Here is a 15,306-nt window from a genome sequence, read left to right as displayed (position 1 = left end):
ATCATTAGGTTTTAGGTGGGGCTGAAAATGTGCATTTGTAGCAACTTTCCAGGTGATACTAATCCTATTGGTCAATGAGACCACGTTTTGAGAATCACTGGTTCAGAATTTCTAGTTGCCTGATGCTAATTATCAGGGTAACAGGTCTCTGCCTCGGAAACCTTTCCTGCAAGCTGACAGAGCACTTAAAAGGCCAGAGTTAGAGCTTTAATGAATTTACAGACTGATTATATGAAGCGTTTTGTGACTGCTTTTAAATAATTATGTGCTGAATAAATGCCTATATGTATAGTAAAAACAATTTGCATTATACCCTAGTAATGAGGTTGTATGGATGTAGTTAATACCCAACCATATCCAACATTTTCTATGGCTACCATTATCTTTTAAAATAGAATCAAAGTGAGAATGACCAAGCTGGATTAAGTCCTTTAAAACAATTTCCCAGCCAAAAGGTGGAAGCAAGCCAAGAGTGGATGGATGAAAGGATAAACAAAATGTGGTATACACACACAATGGAATATTATTCATCCTTAAAAAGGAAGGAAACGCTGACACATGCTACAGTGTGCATGAACCTTCGGGGGTACTACGCTAAATGAAACAAGCCAGTCACAGAAGACAAATACAGCTGACCCCTGAACAAGCTGAGGTGCCCCCCCCGCCCCCGGCAGAGAATCTGCACATAACCTTACAGGCAGCCTCTGTAGCCACGGTTCTGCCCCTGCGGGTTCACCCAGCTGTGGATCATGACTACCGCAGCACATGTTCAGTGAAAAAAAACTACCATGAGTTGACCCACGCAGTTCAGACCCATGTTGTTCAAGGGTTACTGTACCGTGTGATTCCACTTTGAAGTGGAAGTCCACTATGAAGTCTTTAAAGTTGTAACACCCATAGAAACAGAAGGCAGAATGGTGGTTGCTGGTGGCTTGTGGGAGGGAAAATGGGAAGTTGTGGTTCAAAGGGTGCAGAGTTTCAGTTGTGCAAGATGAAAAAGCTCTGGAGACTGGCTGCAAAACAATGTGAATATACCTAACACTACCGAATTGTATGCTTAAAAATGGTTACGATGCACAGTGGAAATTAGTATGGCAGTTCCTCAAGGAATTAAAAATAGAACTACTATGCGATCCAGCAACCTCGCGTCCGCGTACATACCCAAAGGAAGGGAAATCATTATCTCCAAGAGGCAGCTGTGCTTCCGCGCTCATGGTAGCGTTATTCACAGCAGCACAGGTTATGGAAGCACCTCAGAGTCTGTGGACAGATGAGTGGATACAGAAAATGTGGCATGCAGACACAATGAAATGTCCCTCAGCCTGCCACGTGCCACAGCGCGGATGAGCGTGAAGGACGCTGTGCAAACCGAAATAAGCCAGACACAGAAAGACAAGCACTGTGTGGTATCGCTCATAAGTGGAATCTGAAAAAAAATGGTCACAGAAACTGTAGTTTCTAAGAGTAGAAAAGTGGTTGCCAGGGCCTGGGAGGTGGGGGAAATAAGGAGAGGACAGTAAAGGGTCCGAACTTTCAGTTAAGACAAGCGAAGTCTAGGATCTGATGTACGACTTGGTGACCATGGTTGAAAACACTGCACTGCATAACTGAGACTTGCTGAGAGCAGAGCTTAGCTGTTCTCACCAGAAGAAGGTAAGCGTGTTGGGTAATGAATGGCTGTGTTAATTACCTCGAGGGAGTAACCCTTTCAGTGTAAACGTGTGTCAAATCACCGTGTACTTTAAATGGTTTACAATTTTATTTGTCAATTACACCTCAATTAACTGGGGGAAAAGGTAATAACAAAGTAAAAAACGAACATGGTTAAGAGGGTAAATGTTACGTGGATTTTATCACAATTAAAAAAAATTAAAACCCAAACCAACCCAACCCAACAGATTCCCCCGCACAGTTTCTAGAAACAGTCTACACTCGCTGCCAACACTCATTTCCTCTCGTCCAAACTTAACCCAACATGCTTTGACTTTGGATGCTATTAACACTGCAAATACACACCAGTTCTGACAATGAACTTTGAATTGCAGTTTCAGTGCTTACACTGTTTAACGTCTCTTCAGCATTCGTCCTTGGTGACCACTCTTACTGGCTTCTCTCCCCATCTTTTCCTCCTATTCCTCCTACTTCTCTGGCCACTTGCTGAGTTGTGTGTGTGTGTGTGTGTGTGTGTGTGTGTGTGTGGAATTCGCTTCCTTTCTCATAATCATAAACAGAGTTGTTTTCCGGGGTTTTGTGCTACTTGCCTTGGGTTCTCAGTACACAGTCATGGGTGACATTTATCCCCCTGGCTCTAATGATCTCTCTCCTTGCTCAGGTCCTTCTCCTGAGTTAAATACCCAGGTGCTTCCTGGACATCTCTTGTCTCCACTCGGATGACTTAGAAGTGCTTCACACTCAACCTTCCCCAAACTGAGCTCACCACCTCCTGCCTTCCTCTCCCCCAAGGGTCGTTCTCATTTATTTCCCACCTCATCAAAAGGTGCCACATCCACTTAGGTAGCCCAGGGAGGGAACAGCGAGATGTCCCAACCGCCTGCTTCCTCCTCACCCTCCCACATTCAACTGCTCACCATGTGCTGGAGGTCACATTACTTCCTTAATATCCTTGGAAGCTATTCCTTCCCCTCCATTCCCACTGCCAGTGCCATGGTTTAAGCGCTCACTGCTTCATGCCTGGCTTACTGCCACACCATAAAGCTGGTCTCCCTGCGTGTGAGTCTCCTATCCAGCCCACCCTCCACTACTATGGTGAAATTTGTCGGAAACATAAATCTGATCATTCACGTCCCTGTTGAAAACCTTCTGTTGATTCTCCACTGCCCTGAGGATAAAAGGCAAACTCCTTAACACAACATGTGCACACAGTCTTCTCATTCGAACTCTGCAGACTTGACCTCTGTGAACTGCCCCTCACCCTCTGCTCTAGCCGTGCTGTCCCCAGGGGTGGTGTTCGTTCGGCACGTGCCTCCTCCTGCCTGCAGTGCTCAATTCTTCAAAATTCAGCCCGGATACAACCTCTTCCTGAAAGTCTTCTGGAACCTTCTCAGTTAGGACTGCCCAGTAAAAAAAATATCGCATGGGACATATACTAAAAAATTATTAGTTGTTTACTGGTAATATTTGGGACATCTTTACACTAAGAAAATTCATTCTTTTAAACTCAAGTTTAACTGAGCTAAATCTAGCAACCTCACTCAGTCTCACTTATGCACTTCTTGTTTACTTTTTCACGCCCTCTACTGCTCTGCAAGCATCCTCGGGGCGGGACCGTGCCTTATCTCTGTAACTCCGGGTTCCAGCACAGTGCAAGGAAGCGCGTACCTAAATCACGTGGTGCCTTATCGCTGGCTTGTTTCTTCTGAGCTGGCTTCAACCCGAGTCTCCTCCCTACTTCTCAGGAATGATGCTCATGATAACAGTGCTGTCACCTGGCTCAGCATCGTGACATGAGACCGTGCAGCACAGAGGTGAAGGCCACTGGAAATGCTACTATAATTTAACCAGTAAGATTAGCCTTAGAACAGGGCTTATGTCTGTTACGACCTGGAATGCATTTCTTCAGTAAATATTTTTCTGTAACTTTGCAAAGACAGGCTTGGTAACCTAACGCAAGTCGGCATGAAGGAAGACCATACTTTCCTCAAAAGGAAAAAATTACGGCTGTACTTTACAAACGGTATGTTCCAAGTGAATTGGCCCCATATATTTTTAAAATATAGGATAACAGCACAAAAGAAACCTCTAGAGTCAAATAACTGATCCTGAGCAGATGAAAGCCAAATGAAACCATTCGTTATACACGGCTATCTAATCGAAAACATGGTTCTACATATCTTAAATTTAGTCTTTGTTAAGCTAGTTGTTTTAAGCAACAAACCATTATCTCTAGAAATAAAATCTTAAAAGAGACTGTAATAAAATTTAGAGGCTCTTTCATCTTTTAATGCTTCCATCTTAAAGCATGTGCTCATCGTCACAAAGGTTCAGCAGGATGCCCAAGGAGTGGTTCCTCACTGCTACCTCAGAACGCTCGCTCGCGGAGGCACACAACAGAAATTTCAAATTAACAATGCTGTCCTGAAAAACGTCTAGAGGGAAAATCTCCCTCCTCCACCACTCTTTTTCTCTCTAGTTTTTAAAGAACTCAGCAAACTACAGACTCAACCTGGGCAAAATTTCTTTATGGTTAGGCACAAAACAGGATTTTGCTGAAATGATGAGTGAATCAGTGATTGCTGCGATCAAAAGGCACAAAGAATTTTACGACATATTATAATTAGCCTGGTGGAACGAAGGAAAAAACACAACTGGAAAAAACAGACCCTTCCAAGCACATCTAATTAGGGTTAGTTACTGCTGCCCTTGGTTTCAGGAAGAGCTGCCTTTCAACAAAGGAGAGCAGAGCACAGCTCTCATTTCTCGCAGCTTCCACAAGTTAACCCGGGCTTCCCAGGGCGCAGCCCCCCATTCCATGTCCCTTCTAGGAGTTTTAAAAGCCTATTACGATGGGGGAGGGTGTAGCTCAAGTGGTAGAGAGCATGCTTAGCATGCATGAGAACCTGGCTTCAATCTCCCATACTTCCTCTAAAAATGAAGAAATAAACCTAATTACCTCCCCCACCAAAAAAATGTAAAATAATTTTTTAAAAGCCTATTATGCATTTCACTAAAATCAAACTCTAAACCATGGCTATGACAGTGGAAAGTTTCACACTTTTATCAAAAACTGAAAAAAAGACACTTGAATTCAATTGCAAGTCAACGTACAATGTGCAAAATAAATCTCAGTTTGGGTTCCTAGCTTCCTAGAAGCTTAGAGAAGTTAAGAATCCCATTAACTTTTAACATCTTTACCAAAATTTATCCATTAGTTACAGAAAAATATCTCAGGGCAGGAATACTAATAAAATTCTATAGTGATTTCCAGTGTTGATAAGAAATGTGCTTGACTACTGAGTGAGACTCACTCACAGCACATAATGCATGTAAAATACATACTGATACGTTCAACATTCTACGTTTGCTTTTTAAATGTACTATAAAAAGAGGAAAATATATTAACTTACAGGCAGACAAAAGGCCTAGCTCCCCATGCGGTCCCGGGAACCCTCTGATCTGACGTTAGTCAGCTTCTCGCTCTTTGGGATAAAAGCGCTAAGGTGTGCCTGGTTTGTAACTAGAAGAGGAAAGATTCTTCTCATTGTCTTTCCAAATTCTTCCTATTCTGTAAGGCCCTGCAGAAGTTCTCTCCCTACGAAGCCTTTCCCTACTGTTCTACCCAGGTTTCAAGTCAAAACGCCCCCTTCTCAGGGAAGCCTGTCCCAGCCACCCTGGTTCAGACAGGATGTCCCTGCCCTTGTCTACCAAATAGGACTGTTACATCCTTTCTCACCGCACTTCTCAGGCCCTGAAGCCACTTACTTGGTTCTGTTTTTATTATTCGTGTTCCACTACAGGGATGTAAGCCCCTTACGACACAGACTCTGCTTACACTGCATCTCCAGCACCCAGAGCAACGACTGACACGCAGCAGGTGTTCACGAAGTGTCTGCTGCCTGGTATCGCTTCTAAAATGGATGACACTTTTTCTACGACTGCTATGTGATAGTAATTACCTTGAAAATAAATATTAAATGATTAAAAATAGAAAAAAAAACTAGAGAGAAGTTAAAAGCTAAACTGCCAACTTTCAAAGAGAAGAAAAGGACCCTCACTTACTGATAAACTTCAGCAAACAGTATTTGTGGGGAGACTTTCGGATCTGCCGTGTCTCTTTATAATCTCCCTTAGTTCATTAAGATGAAGCTGACGGAGGATTTTGAAGGAAACGTGTTCACGGTTACACACAGGACACTGTGATCCTTTGGTAAGCATGTTTTTGCTAAGTGTGGTTTTGAGATAATGCAGGTTTATATTTTTATATCCCATCTTATTATATGCTCTGGTTCAGTTCACTCCACTTAAGAGAACATTCTACACAGTAATACAGAGGGAGAGAGACAATTACTTGAGACTCCACATGTCAAGACAGGAATTACCGGGACCAAGCAGCAGTGGATATTGACATAATTGACAAAAAGGCCAGACAATTACTCAGGCGGCTACTGCAAAACTGCAACCTGGGAGAAGCAGATGTAAGAGGTGTTGTATTTCAAGCCAGTGAGGGCTGACTCAGCCTTTAAGAAGAGGTATATAGTTCACGTGGCATAAACTTGCATGAATATGTACAGCCATGGTTTTCCCTCTAAACATCCTCCTCGTCTTAGAATTAGCATACTTACACGAATGTTTTCCTATTCTTTTATTTTTAACCTACCTGCATCTTTATATTTTAGATGTGTCTCTTCTATTTTCTGTTTTTTAAAATCTGTTCTTATATAGAAGCTAACATTTGCAAATCTCAAACTCCCAAATCTCTCCCTTCCCACCCTCCTTCCCCAGTAACCATAGATTGTTCATGACGTCTGCGAGTCTGTTTCTGTTTTGTAGATGAGTTCACAGTGTCCTTTTCTTTTTCTTTTTTTTTAGATTCCACATTTGAGTGACATCGTGTGGTATTCAGATGTGTCTCCCGTAAACGTCATATAGTTGTGTTTTTAATTTTAATACAGTTTGACAATCTTTTTTCTTTTAGCTGAAGCATTTGGTCCCTTTACAGTCGCTGTAACTACCAACACACCTGGGTTTACATACACTACAGTCAGCACCATGATAAGCCACCATACCTCCTCCAGAACTGGACCACGCGCTCCCTCGGCTGCTGAGCGTACAGGAAGCCAGCGGCTCTCAGCTGAACTCTCTGGGCCTCGCCCTCAGCTGAAGGCATCGTTGCCCAAGGTCACATCCCCGTGAAGGAGGGTCGGGGAGGGTGGAAAGCTGTATCCAATGGCTGATCCGTGAGGGGTAGGAAAGCCTGGGGCTTTTCAAGGCCGTCCCAGCGGTTCCCTGTAGAGTCCACGAGGCCTACGGTGAGGCCTGCTGCCACTGCAGCCGTTTAACCTTCTCCTTCTGGTCTGTCCTGCAGCCTCCCTCCCAGGAGCTGCCCCCATAAACTTCCCTCAGGCAAACCTCAGCCTCTGAGCCTGCTTCCCGGGGACCTCAGTTTGTGACCTGTGTCGTCTTATGACGTCCTTCCCCTTCCCCTGCCTGCTACGTTTCTTGTCCTCTGCTTTCTTGTCTTCCTTAGGACTGAGTATTCCTTCATTATTCCATTTTTGCTATGTTAGTTTGGAAATAGTACACTCCTCTTTTATTCCAGAGGCAACTCTAGAAATAACAATGCGCATACTTGAATTAGCGAAGCCTAAAGTTAACTGAGTAATACTTCTCCCCTACTCTGCAATAGGATAAGGGTTTTAAATATTTTAACTCGCTTCACCCTTTCCCCAATTTGTATGTAATTATTATTCTAGGTGCCTCATATAAGTAGAATCATACAAAATTTGCCCTGTTGCTTCTTGCATCAATTAGCATGGTGTTTTCGAGGTCCTTCCACATGGCACTGTGCATCAAAACTGCACTCTTTTCAAAGGGCGAGCACTACTCCGTTGCATGTATGCGCCACACCTGGCGTCCGCGCTCAGCTGTGAACAGACATCCTAGGTGTCCATGACAGCTTGCTGGTTTCTTGTCCCCAGCAGCAGCCTTCTCCCAGCACACAGTCCCGGCTCTCAGACCCCTGCTCAGGCCAGCATCAGCAAATCCCTCAACGTCAAAGAGGCCACAGAAGTCGGCTCAGCTGTCTGAGGGTCCTCTAGCTGACCTTCACTCTTGGGGTTCAGCCCTTTGGGCTCTCAGCCTAAAGCATGATGTACCAAGGCCCCACTCTCCGTGGAAACTAGATTTTTATCTTCCTGGCCCCGTAAGACTGTACTTCAGATCGTACACCTCCAGGCAACAGCCACAAAATCGAGGGTCACCTCTCTCAAGTCTCATCCTCTCCCAGATCCCAGTCCCTCACCGTCTTGTTTGCTCTCTGACGCTGTAACGTACACTGTAAAGGCACTTCCCTGCCTGCTTTTCCGTCCTAATCACACAACACTCCACAACCAGTGCTGTCTCAGTACTACCGGCCTTCGTGCTACCGGTTTCGGTAAGTTTTAAGAACGTAATTCCCAAACACAAAGGAACTACAACTGTTTTTTAAAAAAGCCATTCTTAGGAAAAAGATATATTTTAGGCTCAGAAAACTTTTTCATTCTTTTCAGGCTTTACAAAGATAATCATTAAGCTGTGTTAGGACTATGTTCGGCTTCCATTTCTTACCAAAGTGAACTTAAAGGAAGAATAATGAGGCGCTTCAACACTATTTCACTCATAACAGAATATGTACCAACACGGGCCTTATATTTTGAAAGTTGCTATATTTTAAAAAGATGAAGCCATGTCTGTTTCACTTTGGCCTCATCTCTTAGAGCAGAGTTTCTAGCGCAATCAGGGGACGCGAGCAGGCTTCCTGGGAGGACCGCGGGGGGACGGATTTGTTTTCCCCCCTAATCAGGTGCATTTGCTTTCTCTGGAGATGCAGACTGCACATTAGTGTACGAAAGAGCTGGAGAAGTCCCCAGTAAATTCGGCTACGGATCTTTGTTTAATGCAATACCTTTGAATGTGCCCGAAGGCACAGTTTGAGAAAGGTAACCTAGAAAAAAGGAAATAGACATTTCAAATAGTTTTGGTTGCTTGTACGTTATTACAGTTGACTGTGTAAGTCCTGCTTCTTCCTTCTCTGCCGAAGATGAGCGGAGAGCTTTGTGGGTGTGTCTGCTGGCTTTGTTAAACTGTAACTTCCTTTGTCAGTCTCTCCTGACACAGGAGAGAAGAAAGAGGGCGAGCTTTGTTTAGAGACAGAATTAGGATCAAGTTCCGGCTCCACTATCACAGGCAAATTCTCTCTGTTCATCCTACTTCTTTATTTGTAAATGGGCTTCGGTGGGCTTTCACAGTACAATTTTAAGTAGTAATGACCATGTAAAGTACCCAGCACAGGGCCTGGCCTCTGAGGTTCCTCCTATTAAAAACTCCTCAAGGATCTGGAATGGCCAGCTGGAACAAACACAGGGTTGACAACTTGCAACCTTGATTTGTGGCTCTTCTTTGTGATTAATTTCCTTCCTTTTTTTTAAAAAAAATTTATTTTATTTATTTTGGGAGGGGAGAGATAACTCTTGCGTCTTATATTAGCAATTTCTTCCCGGCCCAGTGAAGAGGTTGCAGTGCTCCTGGGGAATAATGGTTTTTTTTTCATCCTGACTGATAGAGTGCCTGGAGTTAAACTGATTTTCACTTTCTTAGAACTTTGGAACGCATCTGGTCTCCCTGTCTTATGTTCCTGTAACATTTGCTATTATAATATTTATCTTACCTCACTGTAATTATTCATTTTTCTTCTCTGCTAGACTCTAAGTTCCTAGGGTCAGGATACCTTCTTCCCTGCTAAATGCACACACCTGGCACCACTGGCCTGGGTAAAGAGCAACCACTCAATAATGACAGAATCCTTAACAAGTTACAATACTTGGATCCCAACAGTTATCATATCAAAAACATAATTTTTTGATGAAATATTTTGTATTACTTATATAGAAGACATTAGTGGAAAACAAGGAGTTAAATTTACTTATTCTAAAATATGTAAAATGTAAGTGCGATGCAAACAATAATTACTACTAGAAACCTCAGACTGACGGAGTGGTTTTCCTGAGCTGTATCCAATAATCAGGATAGAAATCAAATGACAAACACATTTATACGATTTTTAGATAAGTTTGTGGTATTTGAGAATGACTCCATTCATTCACGATGTGTTCCGGAAAGGCTGCCTGCTGTTAACACTTTCATACTCTATATATTTAAAAATCCCTCTGATTAAACATCAAGCACATTTGAGAAACAAAAGTCCTTCTTTGTAACGAGGACAGTCTCACACATTCGTCTGTATCATACATTTAGATTTCTGAATATTGGATTTTTCAAAGTGGGAACAGTGCTGCTAAGTGGGTCATATCAAAATGCTAACAAGCCGTTCAGCACAACTCGAAGGCAAATTAACTTTTACTTTTTTTTTTTCTAATGGAGGTTCTGGGGATCGAACCCAGGACCTCATGCATACTAAGCAAGCACTCTACCACCGAGCAATTACTCTCCCCCAAACTTTTGACTTTTTGAAAATAATTATTATTAAGTATTTAAGCAGCAAATCCGTGTTATTAATATAGGTTTTTCCTTACACTAGAAAATAGAAAAATACTTACTATTATTTTCTTACAGTCCTTTCCTCTGCATAGTTCTGTGTATGTAGAGTATTGTACATATATAATCCAGCTTCCAACAAAAACCACCAACCAGGAAAAGAAAAGATATTTCATCCGCACATACGAGAAGCGAGCCTGCAAGCAAAGGAGCACATGACGATCATTCATTCAGCACCAAGTCAGCACTCACTGTCCCAGAACGCGATCATTCCCCCCTTCTTGGGAGAACTCAATATATATTCTAGGCTTTCATATGGCAATTCTCCTGGAACAAAGTGTACTTTCACTGAGTCCAAACAGCACTGGTCTTAGAAAAGGAAGCTCCTTGGTCTTGCCAAGGAAAAGGGAACAAAATACCCTTTAAAATGTATAACCTTTCAAATACCACCAGCATCAAAAGCTGCTTACTGAGCGCGCGCACGTGCACGCGCCACGCTGGTAAACAGAGACACGGCCCCTGCGTACTGCGAGCTTCCAGAAGACTGTTTCAAACAAGAATCTTCAGTTCTTTACGAGCAAGCATGATACAAACGATTGTGTTTTAAAGAAGTGAGAACAGGAAACTTGGCTCCTTCTGTGCAATGTCTCGCAGTGAGGGACGACCGGAGGAAGACACCAAACTTCACGTCCGTTCCTGTTTCCCGCTTGTTTTCACCCAGGCTTTATGCCCCTTCTATTCAACCAACCAAATGCTTCACCTAATAGATATCCTGGAAGCTCGAGGAGAATATTACAAGCGCTAAAGGAGGGTTAAGATATATAAAGAATAAACTATTCCTCGCACGTCAGCTTGTGTAGCTGCACCAGGGATCCTCTCTGCAGCGCTTTGCTCCCGGTGCTCTGGTGTCTCACTGCACCCTGTGTCCGTTGGTGCTTTTTCTGCATCAGCCACGTATCAAACAGTTTAATCTTCAAAAGTGTCAGCTGGTCAAGATAATCTGACATTTATTTTTTGAGCCTGGAACTCCAATGGTCTGGTTTTATGAACAATAGAATTTAGGACTACAGGAGAGGACTGAGCAAAATAACTGAAAGACATGTAAGCAAACAAAGAAAAGCTAGTTTTGCTTCTACAACCACGAGCCAGTTTCTCACACTGGGCAGCAGCAGGGTTCCGCGAGCACGGAGCACACGGAGAAGGCAGGAGACGAAAGAGACGTGAGTGCCCCTGCAGGAGGTAATGGGTGCAGGGAAAGGAGGCTCAGGGAATAGGACTCCCTGGGCCTCATCTGCAAGTTAGACACCTGTCTTTGTGAGCTTAGCAGATGGTGACTCCCAGGACCAGGAAGCTGGAGTGCAACAAACTCACAGGTAAATGATAGGGTTTTGAGCTTTATTATTAAAATGTAAAATATGCCCTTCATGCAAGTGATTTTTGTAAAGCTCTAAATGAATCCAGTAAAAAGAAAATTCAGACGGAATTCCAAGTTAAATCACAGGGATGACAGTAGGGTACCAAGGGGTTTGTCTGAAAGACATTTAGGATTACTTGGCCCTAATGAGAGGTCTGGTCATCAGACAGAAATTGATACGTACTCGCATCACAAAACTTAAATATGATTAAATGACACAAAGCACACGTCTCGGCACATGGAAAATACTCCACGGATGTCAGCAAAGCCCTTCTGCAGGGCCCTGAACACAGGCCAGTAATGCCATCATTGTCATCTGGCCACCACCTTTCTGGGCTTGCCAGAAAGAAAACTGAATCTGAATCTGATTGCGCCTTCAGCTCTAACGACCGGTTCGCAGGAAATACAGGAGACAGAGGAATACAGATGACACTCAAGCAAGTGACACGGTTAGGAGACAACCAGCAAACTCGAGGCTGTGGGAAACGCTGCGACACAAACAAGCCAGTTCTTCAACAAAGAAATTACAAGGCAGAAAATACGGAGAAGGTGGGAAAACCGAAGATCAAAACTACTTAAGAAATACTGTATATCAAATAATCACAGTCTGTGGATCTTTTCTGAGTCATGAGTCCCATGGAAACCGTAAAAAAAAATTACATGTATGAGATAATTCAAAACTTGAAGACTGACAGGATGCCTGATGTTAGTAAGGAATTATTTAAAAATTTTCAGGTATAATGTAATGTTTAAAGAAAAGAGACTTAATCTTTTAGAGATAGACACTGAAATACTTATGAATTAAATGGTATCTGGAATTGACTTCAACATAATATAGAAGAAAAAAAAGTAGGTGGGGTATGATTTAAACAACACTGGCCACGAGTTAGTAATTGTTCAAGCTGGGTGACGGTAACATGCCTTCTTTTGTGTATGTTTCTCACCACCATTTAAAGAAAATTATATTGTACGACAAGGCATACTTCCATGCCAAGACAGCCCCTTCCCACTCATTCACTCAGCAGCTATTTATTGTCCTTCACGTGCCTTGGGAACTTTCAGAACATCTCCAGTTATAGGGACAAACAAACTATAAATCCACTAAGCAAGTCTCCTTAGCAGAGTGACAGGACTCCGTGAACAACCACGGCATGGCAGGATGTTACTTTTAGAAGTCCAATCCTTGTTAACATTTTATATGACTTTTTCGAGATGGGGTTTTAAAACAAGATTAACCTCAATTCACTTAGTAAAACAATCAAGGAAGACCTTACGCTATTTTCATTTTGCCTTTTTTTTCGCCTTTCTCTGCAGCAGGTAGAAGTCTCGGAGTCAAGGACACCACACAGACCTGGCGGCGGGGTTCTCTCCCAGCGCTCAGGACTTGGTCCTGTCTTACCCCCTTGACACCCACCTCAAGAAGTGTAGTGATGTCCACTCCCCTTTGGACTCTCCATCGATCATTTCTACTTTCAAATGCAGGTTAAGCTTAACAGATGTTGGGAGCTCAGATTTTTGTATACTTCCCTCCTGTATATCCAATTTAATAAAATTTGAAATCATTTTGCTTTCCTCTCAAAGAGTTACTTTAAAATTTTTCTCTGGCATATGTTTCAACTGAAAAACACTCCGTGAACTGGCTTGCCCGCTGAGAGCTCCTCATGATACAGAATGCCAAAAATTTAGGAGAGGAAGTTGGATTAATGATGCTCCCAGCAGGGCACTGGGCATCACCTGTTGTAGACATAATGACAAAAGGAGTGGAACACATTTTTACTCCAGCATGCCATGAAACTTACTGTGATTTGGGAATAACACAAAATAGTACAAGGACCTTCATGTGTCCTTTAATCTCTGCAGAGCCTGCTCCTTCACATTTTAAAATAAAGATTGAAGAGAAGCAGCCGTAAGTGGCATCTGTAGCCACTGACTAACTTCATTTCCCTGTGTGGCGCTCACTAAGTTGCTTCCAGTCGTCTGTCCTGTACCAACTACCTAGACTACCTGGACTTTGATTACGAAATGTAGTTATTGTTCCTGCCCTTCTTATTTACGCTGAATGATCCAACATACTACCCAGCAGCTGTCTGTTTTGCTGATTTTATGCCTAGCTACTGGTGGTACACTGCTTTATTCCAAATTACTCCTGGAAAGTATGAGAATTTAGTAAGTACACTATGGCACTGATTCTCAGCCACAGCCAACTTGCCCAGGTGGGGGCACCTGCTAACGGCAGGAAACCCCGCTTCACCGCGGGTGGCGCTCCCAGAGCCCCGCGGGCAGAGGCCGGAGATGCTGCCGAACATGCTTTAACGCAAAGGAGAGCCCCTCATAATGAAGAATGACCTGCCCCAAGTGTCAAGAGTGCTAAGGCTGACATACCTTGTATTACGGATACACAATAAAATGAAAACAAAAATCATGGTGTTGAAAGAATCAAATTTGTACGACATTATCGTTTCATTTTAAATTAGTTTTTAAGGCATGAACTACTACCGATTAGAGAAACAGAGCATCTGTCTGGAAATAACAGCTGGAAGTGATTCCTCAGGACAAAGTGACTTCCAGCAACTTATCACAAACGAGGAAAAAGTCACTGGAGGTGGCAAATGTGTAAATAATGAAACAAAGTTTCTCTACCAAACACCACTGTAACGGGTAGTGATACTTTTTCATTTTTTATATTGTTTGATCTCATTGTGATAACTTTATTTCAAAACAAATCTGAAAACCTAGGATCTTTTTCAAATAATTTTATGTTGTTTTAAAAATAGGCACAAAGAGGCAACATATCAAAATTTAGCCACATAAGATTACTTCTATATCCCTTCTCTATTTTTCTATATTCAACAACTTTTATAAACATGTAAAGCACAAAGTCCCATTTGCTTTACCCCTAAATACTCCCTTACATGGATGTTCTTAATTTTGAGAAGTAGGGAAGAAAAATATCTATCATATCTTACTCAGTATATTTAATGGACTTGAACACGCAGATGACTTTATAAGGTTATCACTTGCAAAAACTCATACAATGATTTCATCATTCATTATTTTATAGAAAAAGCTGAGAGATATGTGTTTGCCTTTTTTTGAGGTAATACTGGTTTATAACATTATATAAGTTGCATGTGTACAATATCTTTTTGTTCAAGTTTTTCAATTACCATTTACTCTGAAATAAACTTCAAAAATACTTTTTTTCCTTAGTGCTAGTTACACTGACAACATTGTAACTAGCTAACTTTTATTGCTAAGTATTTAGGAGTAATCAGGCTGAAAAAACTAACGTTAAAACGGACACATATCCCCCAGTATAAATTTTACCCTTGTAATAAATTCTAGATATTTATAGTAATAATACTGTTGAAAAATATGCTAGCTGTAAAAAACCAGAAATATCAAGAAACCATTTAATAAGGTAAATATTTACAGTACACCCTAACTCATGCAGATAAACTTTATTTGGAATGGATTTTCTGTACCTTTGTTAAAGGGTATCTTGCTGCCAGTCTGAGGGCTATGGGAAAATCATTAAGAAGAATGTCTCAATGTGCCAAGTCTAAACTATCCTGGTGCTAATTTTCACAAACATCAAGAGACAACTATGATAATCAAAGAAACATAAAAGAAGAACTTTTATGTCATTTCAAACAAGGAAAGTCTTGAGTTTCTATAAGTTA

The 15,306-nt window shown here is 42.1% G+C and overlaps 1 protein-coding gene across 4 annotated transcripts in view; it reads right to left on the bottom strand.

The window, feature by feature from the left end:
* DIPK1A (divergent protein kinase domain 1A) overlaps positions 1-15,306 on the bottom strand; it is a 173,533-nt gene that overhangs the window by 17,736 nt on the left and 140,491 nt on the right. For 3 of the 4 annotated variants that reach the window (XM_072968213.1, XM_072968214.1, XM_072968212.1), the window contains one exon: positions 10,272-10,406. The exons of the other annotated variant lie outside the window; for it this stretch is intronic. In XM_072968213.1, the coding sequence (XP_072824314.1) occupies positions 10,272-10,385 (114 nt within the window). In that variant the 5' untranslated portion in view covers positions 10,386-10,406. The remainder of the gene's footprint in view (positions 1-10,271; positions 10,407-15,306) is intronic. 4 annotated transcript variants of the gene reach the window in all.

Source organism: Vicugna pacos, chromosome 9 (assembly GCF_048564905.1).
Source record: "Vicugna pacos chromosome 9, VicPac4, whole genome shotgun sequence".
NCBI lineage: Eukaryota > Metazoa > Chordata > Mammalia > Artiodactyla > Camelidae > Vicugna > Vicugna pacos.
The sequence above is the reverse complement of the archived record's forward strand: the minus strand, read 5'-3'. Positions and strand labels throughout refer to the sequence as shown.